This window comes from Leucoraja erinacea, chromosome 31, assembly GCF_028641065.1.
Source record: "Leucoraja erinacea ecotype New England chromosome 31, Leri_hhj_1, whole genome shotgun sequence".
Classification (NCBI taxonomy): domain Eukaryota; kingdom Metazoa; phylum Chordata; class Chondrichthyes; order Rajiformes; family Rajidae; genus Leucoraja; species Leucoraja erinaceus.
The window spans coordinates 27,261,760-27,280,504 of NC_073407.1; the positions used below are offsets into that span (position 1 = coordinate 27,261,760).

The following is an 18,745-nucleotide window of genomic DNA, read 5'->3' on the forward strand; positions in this document are numbered from 1 at the left end:
TCCCCACCGCGCCCAGGTAGTTGCTGTGTTCCAGGAGCTGAGACAAAGATGCACAGCCAACTCAAATACTTCCAATATTATATATTAAATTCATGAGAGAACAAAAACACAAGTAGTTTAGACAGTAATCAGCACTGACTTTCTGGATATTAATCCCGAATGATTTAAAATAGATATTTAAGATTTTCCTAAGATTGTGTCTAGACCCACATTTTCCTAAAAGGCATTTTATTACCAACACTAATTTCTATAGGAAGTGTCCAACTCCTTAGTTTTATTTGTTCTGTTTTCCCTGTAAGGTTTGCCACCACCATAATATTGACTCAATCTTAGTACGCCTGTACTGCTGGAACTATGTAACTGTGCCAACCTCACCTCAGTCTGAAGGGTCTCGACCCAAAACATCACCCATTCCTTCTCTCCAGAGATGCTGCCTGTCCCGCTGAGTTACTCCAGCATCTTTGGTTTAAACCAGCATCTGCAGTTCCTTCCTACAAACTACCTCGCCTCATATTGGTGCTGGTGCACAAATATTTTTCTAGTTCAATTTGTTGCCTCCGATCTTTTGCATATCCATGCTGTAAAAATACATTGTCCTCTTCCTCTTACCATTTAAAATCATCATCCAATTCCTGCCCTACATTTGTATTATTTGCTCATCTGCTTGTGGACTAATGATGGGCTAACAATGATCCATTCCACATTTCCTTGATCATCGTCTGCTTTTATGTCATTTTCACACCTTTCCCTTCCACATATCTAATCCCTCTTTCCCCTCACACCCAGTCTCAAGAATGGTCATGACCCGAATCATCACCCATTCCTTTTCTCCAGAGATGCTGCATGCCCTCTGAGTTAATCCAGCATTTTGTGTCTATCTTGTTTTAATCCAGCATCTGCACTTCCATCCTAAACATTTGTCTTTTTTATTTCCTAATTGCATTGTTTGATGTATGTACAGATATTGTGGTGGGGTGTTTCTAGCACATTTGATTCATTTTGCTATCTAGTAGTGTTGTTTTCAAGAGTGTCCGGTTATTTACTGTTAATTGTTGTGAGTTATATCATTAAACTATTTTCCCTCTCTCTTCACCCTCCCAGGAAACGTATGGAAGAAATTTTCTGCGTCCCTTGAAGATCAACGTGGCATCTGTGCGTTTACCTGTGAGGGTATCTCATTCAGATGTAACATCTCATTCAGATTTCAGCAGATCAGAAGAAGGGTCTTGACCCAAAACGTCACACATTCCTTCTCTCCAGAGATGCTGCCAGTCCCGCTGAGTTACTCCAGAATTTTGTGTCTATCGTCAATTTAAACCAGCATCTGTATTGTATTGTATATCTTTATTATAATTTTCCTGAGTACTCACATACCCAGAGGAAACAAAAAAACGTTGCTCAACCAGTGTCCATTCAGTGTGCAGTAAAAATAATTAGAAATAAAAATACATATATCATGAACAAATTATCTGCAGTTCTTTCCTACACATTCAGCAGACCAGGCATTGCAACACTCACTGTGGAAACTCTGCCTGGGTTTCGTGCTGGTGCACAAATTACATGTATTACAGAGAAAGTGATAGGAAACTTTTCATGGTGACAAATAAAGGCTTTATTTTAGGAAAGGACAGCATTTCAAACAATTCCAGAAACATTCAAAAAAAATCAGAAATGTTATTTTAGGTCCAGTTTGAGCATCTGCTTAAAGGGTTATGAGAAAAGCATTTAGCAAAGTATATTTTTAACCATTTCTTTGCATACAGTATGTGAAATGTTAGATTTTGAGATGAATCATAATTTCTCTCTGATTATTATTAAAAATGATGCATATATCTAATGTCTTTCCCACCAATTGAGATTGTTAGATTCTGTTATAAATAGAATATATTACCCCTTTAAAAGTAGGTTTGCAAATCTCTTGGGAGTGCTGAAAACAATCAACTAAGTGCATTGAAAGGATAAATAAACTGGTCAAGTGATTGTTTCAGTGTGCAACTTATTTTACCTTCACCAACAAATAATTTGTGTTGATGAAGTTTGATTAACAGTTCCAACTGGCTCATGTTATTTGACCATGTAAAAGTGCAGTGTCGCTAGTTTTTAATTTGATGTACCTTTTGTAGTTCAGTTGAGTTGAGTTTAGCTTATTGTCACGTGTACCAAGGTACAGTGAACATGTATTTTGTTGCGTGCTAACCAGTCAGCAGAAAGACAAAACATGATTACAATCAATTACAATTGTAAATGCAGAACTGAGAATGATGTAAATATTGTAAACATTTTAATATTAAACAGAATAATTTAATTCTAAGGCTTTTCATCAGCAGATTAGTTAGTAACCAGAGGGAAAGAATGAGTTGATTGACAAATGAACTGGACGCTAGATGGAGGTTTAAAAAATAAATGATAGTAACTTGCAACCCACGTCTGGAGAGGATGATGATATATATTCAGCAGCGACTTTCAAAAGCGATTTGGATCCCCAACTTGAACTAAAGAATTGTACAAATATGGTGAAAGGAGAAGCGAGATTAACTGAGAGGCAGTTTGGCCGACACCCAGACGGTGGGGAAATGGCCTGTCTCTGTATCTCACTATTCTAGCTGTGGTCACTGTGGTTCACTGTGGTACACATCAAATAGAAAGAATGGGAGATCTTTGAAGTTTGCCCAAGGCACATGCAAAGTTGGCAGGCAGCTCTCCACTTATCTGCTGGGTTGGTGTGAAGTAAATTATTGATGCCTGCTAATTGTTCTTGAGACTATTTCTGTTGGCATGCAGTGCGTCCACTTCAGGCTGTAAATTTGCAGCAATTGGGTTAGTTGTTTAATAGTTAAATGAATGATACTCTATTATCCTTTAGCATAAGAAGCAATTACTGACTGGAATGTGAGGGTTGTAGTCCATCAATACAATCAACAATTGTTCCTCTGATGAATAGAATAAGGAAAACCGTATTACTGAGACTAGCTTTTTGATTTTGCCAGGTCTCTGTTCAAATTTGGAGCAGCACTAGTGTAATGCAGAACATCATAAGAATGTTATGCTTGTGATGCTGGGAGACTGCAACCTTCACGTGGTCCACCCTGTTTCAACGAATGCAATCAACCTGGCGTGCACAAACAGAAGATCAAACAGAACAAGTTGTCTTACAACTTTAGGCTGTGCATGCCATACGCAAGAAGAAGAAGAAGATAAGAATGCTGTGCGTTTAGAATACTCTCTCTTCATCTGTACCCTGCCTACTGTCCGTATGGAATTTAACCCAAATCTTGAATAATGACGTTTGTAAGAGGAGACCAATAATGGCAAATCTATTTCAAATGGATCTGATAACCTGAGGATTTCAATACAGATTTTGCAACACAGAAACCACCCGTTCGAAATTATCAATGTTCCTATTTATAGCTCATCATGGTCTTAGGACATTGAAGAAGAAATCAGAATAAAGATGACAACTGATAAGAAGATTCCCATTAGATGAAGTGTGTGTGCTTTCTGTGCGTAAGAGAGAGTTTTCGCCACATTTATATTTTGGACAGAATTAGTAAATTAAGAGGAGACGCACCCACCCTCCAGAGAGAGGAATGTTTCTCAGTACAGGAGCTTACTCACTGGATCAATATCTGGGACATGATAGTCACACACCTCAGCACTTGTGACTTTACTCTGAGACTGGGACAGATTGTTCTCTTAACTACTCCCTTTTTTACACGCTGAAAGAAACTCACTGGATGAAAAGAAAAGAAGCAACATATGATAAACTGATATAGTGTTTTTGTGGCAGCAGATCACAGTGGGAAAAAATGAACATTAGTTTTTCAGACATGATTGCACTTGCAAAACTAAGCAGATGGAGGCAATTTGTTATTTCTTGTTCTGTGGTTCCAAGCAGCTGCAGTATATGACCAGGAAAGATGCAGGTTTGATCTGATCAGTCACTCTTCAGGGAGAAGGTGAGTTTGACACATGCCAGCTCATCTCCGTTGCTGCTCAGCATTACCTTAGCCTTGTAGTTCCCATTGGTCATCCAGTACGGAAATTCAACATAAGGGATGTTGAAGTTGGTATTTGGCAGAGAGTACTTACCCTGGTTACCAAAGAAAGAAAACAATGTTAAGCAGGAAATGCTCATCCCTCTGTCTGAAACCACCAGTTCCTTCTTGGAGCGATTATGTTTTGTTTTTTTAATCGCACTACATCCTGCTCTAGGCTTCCTTCCTCTTTTTGTTCTCTTCCTTCCCTGACTGAGTAGGCTGGCTTCTTAAGTTCATAAGTGATAGGAGTAGAATTAGGCCATTCAGCCCATCAAGTCTACCCTGCCGTTCAATCATGGCTGATCTATCTCTTCCCCCCAACCCCATTCTCCTGCCTTCTCCCCATAATCCTTGACACCCGCACTAATCAAGAATCTATCTCCACAACTATCTATGGGAATGAATTCCACAGATTCACCACCCTCTGACTAAAGAAATTCCTCCTCATCTCCGTTCTAAAGGTACGTCCTTTTATTCTGAGGCTATAACCTCTGGTTCTAGACTCTCCCACTAGTGGAAACATCCTCTCCACACCCACTCTAATAAAATAATAATAAATTTTATTTATGGGCGCCTTTCAAGAGTCTCAAGGACACCTTACAAAAATTTAGCAGGTAGAGGAAAAACATGTAAGGGGAATTAAATAAATAGTAGAGACATGACTAGTACACAAATTAAAGACAGAATTCAATTCAAAACACAATATGAGGCAATTCATGCACAGATGAAAAGGGAGGGGGACGTGGGGCTAAGGATAGGCAGAGGTGAAGAGATGGGTCTTGAGGCGAGCACTCTATCCAGGCCTTTCACTTTTCAGTAAGTTTCATCATTCATTATCAAACAAAATTAGTTTGCATTAGTGGGGGTTTAACATGTGGAACCTGCAGCCAGATTGTTACACTATAGTGACAGAGTTTTAGAAGTTTCTAATTGGCTCGAGAGTGCTTTGTGATGAACCAAACACACCCAAAATAGATGAATGTTTGAGAATGTAGACCACGGATCCAGGAAGAGGTGCGTATACAAGAGTTGTGGATGGATTAAATCATGAATTTGTGTTCTAATTGCTTAGCTAAAGTAGCAAAGATACTATGTAAATGATCACAGTTCCTGCATTCATTTGGCTGAAGATAGGCACAAAATGCTGGAGTAACTCAGCGGGACAGGCAGCATCTCCGGATAGTTGGAATGGGTGATGTTTCGGGTCAAGACCCTTCTTCAGACATAGTCAGGGGAGAGGGAGACAGAAATATGGAAGGGTAAGGTGTGAAAACGAGACATCAAAAGGGGATGAGATCAAGGGAAATGTAGAATAGATCATTGTTAGCTAGGGGAAGTTGACAACAAAGCATTCAGAGATAAAATGTATTCAGGAGGACAGTCAGACTGGTCAGAGAAGTAGGATGGGGGAGGGATGGAGAGAGAGGATCAGCAAGGGTTACATGATGTTAGAGAAGTCATATCGCTGATCCTGTGATTAGGATAACATTTCAGATTGCGTTGTTACTTTGCCTGTGGAAAGAGAGACGAGCATCTTACCGCTTTAAAGGGACAGTGACATGGGAGGCCGTATGTAAACAGTGGTTCGGGGCAGGACTGTCCAGGAGGGACCAACATGTTCAGCAGTTCACAGACATCATTGTACGTGCAGCTTCCAATCTCATCAATACACGGAATTTTCACCCACACTCCAACTTCCTTATACAACGTTACATTAGCCTGTCAAACAAAAACTTATTTATATAACTTGTTTATATCAGAATATATATAACCATTGCAACATCAAATATCCTAAGGGACTTAGCTTTGAGACAAGTGATAGGAGCAGAATTAGGCCATTCGGCCCATCTGGTCGATGGCCATTCAATCATGGCTGATCTATCTCTCCCTCCCAACCCCATTCTCCTATCTTCTCCCCCATAACCCCCGACACCCGTACTGATCAAAAATGACATCGGCTCAACTAAGAGGTAACTAGGAAGGTGACAAAAATAAAATAATGTCGAAACAAGGAACCGCAGAGGCTGGTTTTACAACAAAAAAAGTGCAGCAGTAACTTTGTTCTCTTGCCTGGTGCAGGGCAGAGGGACCTCACTGACTGCTTGCAGGGATGGGATTGAATCTTACCGTTAGAGGTGTTGTAAGAATAACGCTGGAGGAACCTGTTGCACTGGCCTGAAGGTCCCCAGGAAGTACGATTGGATCAGGTTGAATTGAAAGAGCCTCAAGGACAGCAGGTGCCGACTCACTCCCACAGTTAGCCCAGGAAAACGTGGCCTGAATAACATAAAAATGAACACATATCTGAACACCTCTGCTCAGTCCGCCTAAACCTACAAAATCTCTCCCATTGCCAAACACTTTAACTCCCCCTCCCATTCCCACACTGACCTTTCTGTCCTGGGCCTCCTCCACTGTCAGAGTGACTGAGGACCAACGCAATTTGGAGAAAAAGCACCTCATATTTTGCCTGGGCAGCTCACACCCCAGTGGTATGAATCATGACTAACTTCAAGTAACCCTTGCTTTTCCTCTCTCTCCATCCCTCCCTCATCCTAGTTCTCCACCAGTCTGACTGTCCTCCTGATTAAATGTTATCTTTGTATGCTATTGTCAAATTCCCCAAGCTTTAATGTCTCGTTTTCACACCTCACCCTTCCATATCTCTGTCTCCCGCTCCCCCTGACTCTCAGTCTGAAGAATGACCTCGTTCCGAAACGTCACCTATTCCTTCCCTCCAGAGATGTTGCCTGTCCCGCTGAGATACTCACTGGATAGGTGACATTTCAGGTCGGAACCCTCTTCAGTCCGAAGAAGGGTCCCTACCCAAAACGTCACCTAACCAGGTCCTCCAGAGATGCTGCTTGATCTGCTGAGTTACACCAGCACTTTATATCTTTCCTACAGTGTGGTGCTCAGAACAGGCACAGTATTCCAGTTACACCGCTGCCAATGTTTTATACAATGGTCATCATGACTTCGTAACCCTGCACTGGGGACCATGAGAGAAGCCTCCTCGTTCGATCCCAGGAAACGGCGACACGATCTACTCTGTGACCAATTCTGTCAATATGTTGGATGTCGACAGAAGCCAACAGCAAGCTACACGTCACCTGACACACGTGAATGAACCTTGCACTAAACTCCTGTTAATAAAGCCAGGCACTCAGGTGCGTTTCTTAGCCTTCATCTCAACCTCCACCGAAAACGGTGTCTGAGACGGGCTGGGAAGATCATCTAAGACCCCTCACACCCCAACCATGGACTGTTTGCCCTCCTCCCATCAGGGAGGCGGTACAGGAGCCTCAGGTCACGTACTAGTAGGATGAGGAACAGCTTCTACAACAATACAATCACATTGCTGAACTCGGAGTCCCGTCGATAGATTTCTCCGGCCCCTCCGTCCCCATTGTTTAATTATTCTGTATTTTTTGATTATTCTGTATCTTCTCTCTTTCTATTTTTTTAATTTCTTTATGTACAACTACTACGGACTGACGCAAACCTGCATTTCGTTGTACTCATACTTGTATTTGTGCGATGACATTAAAGTTGAATTGAATTGAACCTGCTTTCAATGAAATAACTAAATGTACCATTAGATCTCTAAGTTTTTGTCGGCCTTTTAGAATTGTCTACTACAGTTTATATTGACTCTTCTTATTCTCAGTATGTATTCAGTATGTTCAGTATGTTCAGTATTCTTTCCAGCAAAATATCAAAGTCCCAATTTCTCAGCATTAAATTCCATCTCCTGCCCGCCCTGCTTAACTTCTTGTATTCTTAAAGTCTATTGTTATCCACCTCAGGATTCACCACACTTCTAGATTTGTGCTATCTACACATTTGGATATTTTGCTCATCATCCTCTGAGCTGAGTCGCCTTTTCCATTGAAGCAGAATCTTAAATCTTGATAGCATCAAACCGTACCAGCCAGAAAATTACTGTTACATTTCTACTGTGTTGCTGATTAAGGCTTTTGATTCCACAATAACTGGAATGGACTTGTTGGCATCTAGCACATTGGTCACATTGTGCAAAAATTAACCTTGAGAGATATGGGATGCATGTTGTTGATCAGACTCAGCATTTACTCATGTGAGGGATGGTAAACAGTCTTGCCACAGCCTTGGTTAATATTTGATGTTCACTCAACACCTCCCACAGCTTGAGATCAATTAACACATTTTTGGATAAGTCACTACTTTTGAAACATATGAAACGAGGCAGTCAGTAAATACTGTAGAACTATACAGTACAATACTGTATAGTACTGTACTATAGGGCTCAATGTTAGAGTTGCTGCCTTACTGCACCAGAGACCAGGGTTCGATCCTGAATACGGGGGCTGTCTGTACAGAGCTTGTATGTTCTCCCTGTGACCGTCATGAACCAGGCCCTTCGGCCCACCGAGTCTATGCCGACCAGCGATCCTACACTCACAAAGGACAATTTACATCTTTACTGAAGACAATTCACCTACAAACCTGCACGTCTTTGGAGTGCAGGAAGAAACTGGGGCACCCGAAGAAAACCCACGCAGGTCACGGGGAGAACGTACAAACTCCGTATAGTTAGCACCCGTAGACAGGATCGAACCTGGGTCTCTGGCTCTGTGAGGCAGCAGCTCTACCCGCTGCGCCACCGTGGGTTCAGACTCTCCAGGGTAGACTGTTTGTACTCTCACCTGGAAACTGCATCCCATATCTCCTGCACAATGTAACCCACACACACTCCGCTAGATGCCAACAAGTCAGTTGTGAAATGCCATTGTAATATCAGAAGCCTTATCCAGCAATTCAGATTCTGTTCTTGCAGTAAAGTCGGAGTAATTATCTCGCTGGTTCTGTCCGGTGCTACCAAAGGATTCAGTAAGGTTCCAATTATATGGAAATGGCAGTTTTCAGATCAGAGAATGATGATCAAAGTTTCCAATTCTACAGACGGCACAAATTTAGAAATGTGATGAAGTCAGAGGCTGATAATAATAGATTTCAAGAACACATTTGGGAGTGTGGGCACCACCAGATGAAATCTGTGGGCGCCGCTAGATGAAATTTAATGCTGAGAAATAAGGATTTTTTACATTTTGAAAAGGGGAGACAATGGGACATAATTCCAAACGAGCTGCGAAAAGGCAGAGAGAAATGACAAAACGTATATATATTTCATTGAAAGCAGCACGATAGGTTGAGAAAATGGCTTAAGAAAAGCTCACTATATAACCTTGTGTTATGCAGCAAGATACTACTTCTGTTCACCCACTAACATCCATGGGACTGATTCAGCACTTGCCTGTTCTCTGTGACACACCACGTTAGTATTAGCTGAAAGGTATTAACCAAAAGAGGTCACATCACCCTGTATACGTTGACCTACACTGACCCCATGTCCAACAATGCATTCATTGTGAAAGCACACAGAATGCTTCAGTATCTCGGCAGTCATTGTGTCCGGCAGCATCTCTGGGGAAAATGGGTAGGCAACGTTTTGGGTCAGGACCCTTCTGGGGGTGTGAAGGAGACAGCTAGCCACAACAATCAGTCTGAAGAAGGGTCTCGACCCAAAACAATCTCTATCCACATTCTCCACAGATGCTGCCTGACCTGCTGAGTTAGTCCAGCACTCTGTGAAACGTCACCTATCCATGTTCTCCCACAGATGCTGCCTGACCCGCTGAGTTACTCCAGCACTCTGTGAAACGTCACCTATCCATGTTCTCCACAGATGCTGCCTGACCCGCTGAGTTATGGTGCAGCAGCATCTATGGAGCAAAGGAAATGGGCAACGTTTCGGGCCGAAACCCTTCTGGACATAGGCAACGTTTCGGGCCAAAACCCGGAAGGGTTTCGACCCGAAACGTTACCTATTTCCTTAGCTCCATAGATGCTGCTGCACCCGCTGAGTTACTCCAGCACTCTGTGAAACGTCACCTATCCATGTTCTCCACAGATGCTGCCTGACCCGCTGAGTTACTCCAGCACTCTGTGAAACGTCACCTATCCACATTCTCCACAAATGCTGCCTGACCTGCTGAGTTACTCCAGCACTGTGTCTATCTTCTGTGTAAACCAACATCTGCAGTTCCTTCCCACACACACACCCCCCTCCCTTGCTCTTCACCAGTCTTGGAGATTTCTTTCCTCCTCTAATCATGGTTTTGGGCTTGATGTTCATTTACCCAGTTGCAGCTGGCTCAGCTCTGAATCCTACTCCTACTGAATTTCATTGCCTCAATTTCCTCTTTTCAGAATTTCCATAAACATCACCAATGTGTTCGAGTTTCGGTCACCTGCCCAAATGATGCTGCCTGTCCTGCTGAGTTACTCCAGCATTGTGTGTATCTGTCTGCAGTTCCTTTCTACACTACCACCTCCTGCGACATTTTTGTAGGGTAACACTGTTTCACTGAGTAACAGGAAATACAGGAACGATACAAAATGGATTGCAAATGTCTGTTTACAATCACAAGTCAAGTCAAGTCAAGTCGAGTTTATTTGTCACATACACATACGAGATGTGCAGTGAAATGAAAGTGGCAATGCTCGTGGACTTTTGTGCAAAAAGACAAACAACAAAACAACCAAACAAATTATAAACACAATCATAACACACGTATTCTTTTACAAGAGCAAAATATCCCGACCACATCGAGTGGGGAAGACATACATACCAGCGAGCGGCTCTCAGCTTTCTGTGACCGGTCCACATGAGACGTTGAGACACATCCCAAACCAAAGACGATTGCAACAATGACTTTAATTGCACTGGATTTTATTTTAAAGATCTGTGGGAGGGGAAAGTGTGCAGATGATAAAACTCTAAAATTACAACAACAACAACAACAACAATCCTCGGTTGCATCAATGTCACTGTAGTTGGTGTTTGTGTTAAAATATAAGAGATACTTGCGTGCAACATCGTGGCTGTGGGAGGCTCACACTGAGAGAAAGCAGCGTCGGTTCTACACAGCGTCTGCTACCCAGTAAATCAGGAAGCTGCAGACACAGACTAGGGCTGAGGCAAAGGCAATGGTTCAAGATGTGCTGGTTCATCACAAACAACATGAGCAGAGACACTTCCTCGCCCTCTGTGGGCTGGATGGCCATGTGTCTGCCTAGAATCAGCTGGAGAACTGGCTTGAGTTTTCAATTCAATTCAATTCAATTCAACTTTAATGTCATCGCACAAATACAAGTATCAGTACAACGAAATGCAGTTTTGCGTCAGTCCGTAGTAGTTGTGCATAAAGAAAAACAAAAAAATAGAAAGAGGGAAGATACAGAATCATCAAGAAATACAGAATAATTAAACAATGGGGACGGAGGGACCAGAGAAATCTATCGTCGGGACTCCGAGTTCAGCAATGTAATTGTATTATTGTAGAAGCTGTTCCTCATCCTACTAGTACGTGACCTGAGGCTCCTGTACCGCCTCCCTGATGGGAGGAGGGCAAACAGTCCATGGTTGGGGTGTGAGGGGTCTTTGATGATCTTCCCAGCCCGTCTCAGACACCGTTTTCGGTGGAGGGCATCCATGGCAGGGAGCGGGGCACCGATGATGTGCTGCGCGGTTTTCACCACCCGTTGTAGTGCCTTCCTGTCCGCTACGGTGCAGCTGCTGTACCATACCGTGAAGCAGGTGGTCAGGATACTCTCTATGGTACAGCGGTAAAAGTTGGTCAGGATCTGGGGGGACAGGTGGGCTTTCTTGAGCCTCCTAAGGAAGTAAAGGCGCTGCTGTGCCTTTTTGATCAGCTTGGAGGTGTTGAGGGGCCAGGACAAGTCCTCCGAGATATGTACTCCGAGGAATTTATAGCTGGAGACGCGCTCCACCTCAGTCCCGTTTATATGGATGGCGGTATGACTGCCCCCTCTGGTCTGCCTGAAGTCAACAATAATCTCCTTTGTCTTCTTGGAGTTGAGGACGAGGTTATTGTTGGCACACCAGGCTGTCAGGTGCTGGATCTCCTCCCTGTAGGCTGACTCATCGTTGTCGCTGATCAGTCCTACTACCGTGGTATCGTCAGCAAACTTAATAATGGCGTTGGATCCGTACTTTGGGATACAGTCGTGGGTGAAGAGGGAGTAGAGGAGAGGGCTGAGCACACAGCCCTGTGGCACTCCGGTGTTCAGTGTTATAGTGGAGGAGGTGAGGTTATTGACCCTAACAGACTGTGGTCTGTTAGTGAGGAAGTCCAGTGTCCAGTTGCAGAGGGAGGTGGAGATGCCAAGTCCACTGAGTTTGGTGATCAAGCTGGCTGGGATGACGGTGTTAAAGGCAGAGCTGAAATCAATGAACAGCAGCCTGATGTAGGAGTTGTTGTAGTCCAGGTGGGTCAGGGCAGAGTGTAGGGCCGCCGATATGGCGTCCTCTGTAGACCTGTTGGTCCGGTAGGCAAACTGATGGGGGTCCAGTGTGGGGGGGAGGCAGGCTTTGAGGTGAGCCAAGATCAGCCGTTCAAAGCACTTTGCAATGACAGGGGTGAGTGCCACTGGGCGGAAATCGTTGAGACTCCCTGTAGCTGACTGTTTGGGCACTGGCACGATGGTTGATGTCTTGAGGCAAGTGGGGACAGTCAAGAGAGTTTTATCGTCAGATTTAAGGAACATTTTTGCAATCACTTAAAAAAAAAATGAGGATGGCAAAGTGGTAGAGGATGCCTCACAGCGCCAGAGACTTGGGTCCGATCCTGGCTACAGATGCTGACTGTGCGGAGTTTGCACCTTCTCCCTTTGACCGTGTGGGTTTTCTCCAGGTGAAACATAGAAACATAGACAATTGGTGCAAGAGTAGGCCATTCGGCCCTTCGAGCCAGCACCGCAATTCAATGTGATCATGGCTGCTCTGGTTTCCTCCCACATTCCAAAGATGTGCAGGTTTGTAGGTTAATTGGTTTCTGTAAATTGTACCTGGTGTGAAAGTGGGATAAGATAGAACTAGTGTACGGGTGTTCGATGGTTGGCTTGGACTCGTTGGGCCAAAGGGCCTGTTTCCACACTGTATCTCTAAACTAAACTACACTAAACTGGTTTAATTTCTATCCCTGAATAGTTTTTCAACGATTTAAATCATTTTGCATTGTTGTAGATCTCTCTGCTCAATGGAAACATTTATCAGCAGTTCAAAGTTGTTTGGCAGCAATGAGACAATAGACAATAGGTGCAGGAGTAGAGGCCATTCGGCCCTTCGAGCCAGCACCGCCATTCACTGTGATCATGGCTGATCATCCACAATCAGTACCCCGTTCCTGCCTTCTCCCCATATCCCCTGACTCCGCTATCTTTAAGAGCCCCATCTAGCTCTCTCTTGAAAGCATCCAGAGAACCGGCCTCCACCGCCCTCTGAGGCAGAGAATTCCACAGACTCACAACTCACTGTGAGGAAAAAGCCACCAGGGCAGTCCAGCAGGACTTGGCCTCACTGTCCACCAGCTGCAGCCGACATGTTCTCATGGCCTGTCCTCTTCACTCTGGGAAGCTGCATCAGTAACTCCAGCAAATTCGAGTAAATAGGACTAACAGGTGGTGCATGGGAGAGTTGGGCCAAAAGGCCTGTAATTGTCTGTGTGATTCTAAGACTCCAGTATCTGTACACTGTGGATGGTTTGATCGTTATCATGTGTTGTCTTTCCGCTGACTGGTTAGCACGCAGCAAAAGCTTTTCACTGTACCTCGGTATAAGATTAACATACAAGATAACATATAAGATTGTTAAGGGTTTGGACACGCTAGAGGCAGGAAACATGTTCCCGATGTTGGGGGAGTCCAGAACAGTTTAAGAATAAGGGGTAAGCCATTTAGAACGGAGACGAGGAAACACTTTTTCTCACAGTGAGTGGTGAGTCTGTGGAATTCTCTGCCTCAGAGGGCGGTGGAGGCCGGTTCTCTGGATGCTTTCAAGAGAGAGCTAGGTAGGGCTCTTAAAAATAGCAGAGTCAGGGGATATGGGGTGAAGGCAGGCACGGGGTACTGATTGGGGATGATCAGCCATGATCACAGTGAATGGCGGTGCTGGCTTGAAGGGCCGAATGGCCTCTACTCCTGCACCTATTGTCTATTGTCTATTGTTACACGTGGCCATAAACTAAACTCAAACTCAAAGCATTAACTGTTCCTCTTTCTACAAATGTTGCCTGACCTGCTGACTGTTCCTAGTATTTTTTCATGTTCATGCATTGTAGGAGTAGAATTAGACCATTCGGCCCATCGTCTACTCTGCCGTTCAATCATGGCTGATCTATCTCTCCTTCTTAACCCCATTCTCCTGCCCTCTCCCCATAACCCCTGTCACCCGCACTAATCAATAAAAAATATCATTGATTGGACTTCACAGCCGTCTGCAGCAATGAATTCCACAGATTCACCACCCTCTGACTTAAGAAATTCCTCCTCATCCGCTTTCTAGAGGTATGTCCTTTTATTCTGAGGCTGGTCCTAGACTCTCCCACCAGTGGAAACATCCTCTCCACATCCACATGTTTTGTTTTAGTTTCTCGTGACTTAGTCCCCGATTCTCCTACAATATGGTGTTCACCCTCCCTCTCTGGGCCCCTCCCATGTCTCTTAGGTTTCGCTGCGTGCGTTCACTCTGAGGTTGCCCATCCTTTGCCTTTGTCAGTGAGGGCAGCCTGGGGGATAAGTGTTGGGAGAGGCAGGCTCCAATCTGTCTCTGCTGTGTGCATGTAGTGACACACTGGATCAACAGGTTCAGCAAGGAGTCACTTTATCCAGAGTGCTTGAGGTTTTGTGCACCAATCTAATCTTTGTATAATGTAGAAACAAGGAACTGCAGATGTTGGTTTACTAAAAAAAAAGACACACAAGTGCTGGAGTAACTCAGCGGGTCAGGCAGCATCTGTGGAGAACATGGATAGGTGACGTTTCACAGAGTGCTGGAGTAACTCAGCGGGTGCAGCAGCATCTACGGAGCTAAGGAAATAGGCAACGTTTCGGGCCGAAACCCTTCCGGGTTTCGGCCCGAAACGTTGCCTATTTCCAGAAGGGTTTCGGCCCGAAGCGTTGCCTATTTCCTTAGCTCCATAGATGCTGCTGCACCATAACTCAGCGGGTCAAGCAGCATCTGTGGAGAACATGGATAGGTGACGTTTCACAGAGTGCTGGAGTAACTCAGCGGGGTCAGGCAGCATCTGTGGAGAACATGGATAGGTGACCTTGTGGGTGGGGTCCCTTCTTCGGACTGCAGGGAGAGGAGAGGTTCTTCAAAACAGGCATATCATGAGATTTTGCAGTGGGACAGTCAAAATGTCGGAACAAGGAACTGCAGATGCTGGTTTATAAAAATAGACACAAAGTGCTGGAGTAATTCAGCAGATCCAGCAGCATCCTTGGAGAACATGGATAGGTGACATAGGTAAATGCCTGAAGAAGGGTAAAGGGTCCCAACCCAAAACGTGTAGGAAGGAACTGCAGATGCTGGTTTCAACTGAAGATCGACACAAAAAGCTGGAGAAACTCAGCGGGACAGGCAGCATCTCAGGAGAGAAGGAATGGGTGGCGTTTCGGGCCAAGGTCCTTCGTCAGACTGGTTAGGGATAAGGGAAACGACAGATATAGACGATGATGAAGAGAGTTAAAGAACAATAATAAAAGATATGCAACTCGAAATGTCACCTATCCATTCCCCCCACAGATGCTGCTTGACCCCTTGAGCTATTTCAAAGTTTACATTAAAAGTTTGATTTAACTATTTGCTTTCCAGTACTTGGTTCAACAGAGTATCAACAATCTCAAAGAGATGTTAATTCCTTTATGAGTCATAAGGACCATTGTTTTGGGTAGGTAGTGCCTCTGTGGTTCACCTATTCGACTATTTCTCACTTTGCTTCTGATTCCAGTAAATGGATTTTGTAACAAACGTTCAAAGATAGCCATTGGCCATAACTAATCAGAAAAATAAACATAAATAATTAATTACTGTATGTTTCAATTAATTCTAAGTAGACCGGGCGCTGAGGATGTTGTAGAGCAGGGGGATCTATACGTGCAGTGACATAGTTAGTTGAAAGAGGTATCACAGTTAGATTGGGTAGTCAAGAAGGCTTTTGATCCATGGCCTTCATCAGGCAGAGTATAGAGGTTGGTGAGGCCACATCTGGAGCCGTGTGTTCAGTTTTGGTCACCCCACCTGAAGGAAATATGTTGTTAAACGCTGGAAAGAGATCAGAGCACATTTACTAGGATGTTGCCACGGACTAGAGGGGCCGGACCTACAGGGGAGGTTGAGCAGGCTGGGACTTTATTCCTTGGAACTCAGGAGGATGAGGGGTGATCTTATCAGACGGTATAAGAGCTCAAGTTTAGCTCCTATCACTGAACATGATATGGGATCAAGCTAGGACTGGTGGTAGATGGAGCTATGTTTGTCGCCATGGGCAAGTTGGGTCGAAGGGCCAGTTTCCACGCGTATGTCTCTGTGACTCTGTGATAGATTCCTGGTGAGCTTACCATGAGGAGCTGCCCTTTGTGAGTTTCCACTCTCCTCCACAGCTGATTCAAGGCACCAATTGGCAGGTGTATGTCTGGGCCTGTCCCTCAAACCTTCTCCCCATGTCACTCTCCCTGCACCAAGGCTTGACCCAAGAACAATGATCTAGTTGCTAATATGTAAGGTCACAGATTGCGGGTGATGTAGCGTTAAGAGGAGATGAATTAACCAATTTCTTTTTGAAGAGATAATAGTTTAAAGTTGAAGAGGAAAACGGATTTAATAGGGATGTTTTTTTCACATAATGTGGGTGCATGACACGAGCTACCAGGGGAGGTAGTTGATGCAGGGACTATCGGGACGTTGAGGAATGATTTAGACAGATACATGGATAGGACAGGTTTAGGAGGGGAATGGGCCAAACGCGGCGGCAGATGGGATATAGTGTAGATGGGGAATGTTGGTCGTTGGTCGATGTGGGCAAGTTGGGCAAAAGGGCCTGTAACCGGCACGGTGTCACTGATGTGACTGGGGGATGTTTCGGATTTTCCTTGGTATTTGCAAAACTACCGTGGACAGACGTGGGAACCCGGAGCCCCCAGTTCTCTGTGAAAGGGAACGGAATGGGTCTGAATTCAGAAATTCTGAAGAAGGGTCCCTCGACCCGATACATCACCCCTTCATTCTGCTCCAGAGATTCCGCCCTTTCCTGGCCACGCTGGATTATCCAGCAACTTTGTGTCTATCTTCGGTTTAGACCCAGCATCATGCAAGTTCCTTAACCCCAACTCCATGTTGAGGGAGTTTGAGACTGCTACTGAGGGGTTATTAACCACATAATCTTCCATTAAATCCAGCCAGACACAAAACCACCTTGAGCTGAGGGTTTCAGGAGGGACATCTCGCTAGATCCTCGGTCCCTTCAGCGATGAGCGGGTGATAAGAGTGAAAAGCCAGTCTGTCTGTCCTGCAAAACGCCCCACCACGCCCGCTCCCCTCTCCCCCCTCTCCCACCCATCCTCTCCATCTCTCCAACCGATACCGTCTCCCTCCCTCTGCTACTGACTCCTCTCCTTTCCCTTGAAAAAAAAAAAAAGAACGAAGCTACATTTAAACACTTCAAAAAAAAAAAACACGTACTCCTACTCCTTTCTACTCCTCTCTCAAAAAACTGCTCTTGTCATCTTCTCCCTTAAAAAACTCCTCTCCCTCGGGCTCCCAAAAAATAACCCTCTCCACCCACCCTCCCTCCCTCTCCTCCAAACCCACTTCCTTCACTCTCCACCTGCCGTTTCAACCTCGCCATCATCCCACCCACTCACCTCTGAGTAGTCCCGCGTTCACCCGGTTACCGGCACAGCTCGCTCCCTATCATCCCCTCCCTGCTCTCCCTCGTGTCCTTTCTCCCTCTCGCTGACCCCATGGTCCGAGACCGGGGACCCGCCGCAACCCGCCTGCCCGGCCACTGGACCGAGGGTGGGGGGGCCGCGATGCCGCAGCGAGCGGCGCCCGTCCCGTCCACGGAGCCCTGGCCGGCAGCGAACAGCTCGGCACCGGCACCGGCACCGGGCAGGCGGCGGAGCGCATGAGGGTGAGTGTGAGGGGAGGGGGCAGGTGTGGGGCAGGTGTGTGACAGGTTTGGGGGCAGGGGTTGGGACAGTTGGGGGACGGTGTGGGGGCGGTTGGTGGCAGGTTTGGGGCAGGTGTGGGACAGTGTGGGGTCAGGGGTGGTGGACCGGTGAGGGGACAGGGGTGTGGGGGCCAGGTGTGGGGGCAGGTGTTGTGGGGACATCGAGGGCAACAGGTGCAGAGAGTTGGGGACAGCCGACAGTGTAGTACCAGGTATCAGTTAGACTGTGGGACATTAATTAAATGACACTGTTACCCACAACAGGTACAACTCCCCCGGGTACAGTGAGTACCAGGATAATGGGGGCAGAGGTCAGCGGGACGCCTTAATGGTGTGCAGCTGATAGGGGCTTCAGTATCGTGGGCCAGGTACATTGGGTACAGGGAGCAATGTACAAGGGGAATGGGGTCTACGGAAGGTTCAGGGCATCGGGGATACAGGGGATATGGAAATGGATCAATAGGTAGAGGAAGTAGGCCTTCGGCCCTTAGATTCATGTGATCCTGGGGCTAATCCACAATCCTGTAACACGTTCCTGCTTCTCACATTATCCCCGGATCCGCTTTTGTAAGGATCCCCCTATAAAGCTCTCTCTTGAAAAGTATCAGAGAAATGGCCTCCACCACATCT

At 45.4% G+C, this 18,745-nt stretch overlaps 1 protein-coding gene across 1 annotated transcript; it reads right to left on the reverse strand.

Moving 5' to 3' along the window:
• Positions 1 to 2,126: 2,126 nt before the first annotated feature.
• LOC129712156 (ganglioside GM2 activator-like) lies at positions 2,127 to 11,162 on the reverse strand. Its single transcript, XM_055660389.1, has 5 exons — positions 10,947 to 11,162; positions 10,712 to 10,825; positions 6,165 to 6,314; positions 5,577 to 5,756; positions 2,127 to 4,090 (listed from the first exon to the last, which is right to left on the reverse strand). Exons 1-5 carry the CDS (start codon positions 11,145 to 11,147, stop codon positions 3,935 to 3,937), a joined length of 801 nt encoding a protein of 266 aa, XP_055516364.1. The 5' UTR covers positions 11,148 to 11,162; the 3' UTR covers positions 2,127 to 3,934.
• Between the last annotated feature and the right edge of the window lie 7,583 nt (positions 11,163 to 18,745).

What these genes read in the sequence shown, in the direction of transcription:
- LOC129712156 (XM_055660389.1), bottom strand. Translation starts at nt 11,147, where the DNA reads ATGGCCATCCAGCCCACAGAGGGCGAGGAAGTGTCTCTGCTCATGTTG. An exon ending in AGCCACGATGTTGCACGCAA is followed by an intron (nt 10,826 to 10,946) that starts GTATCTCTTATA and finishes CCCCTCCCACAG; the next exon opens with ATCTTTAAAATAAAATCCAG. An exon ending in TTCTTACAACACCTCTAACG is followed by an intron (nt 5,757 to 6,164) that starts GTAAGATTCAAT and finishes TTTGTTTGACAG; the next exon opens with GCTAATGTAACGTTGTATAA.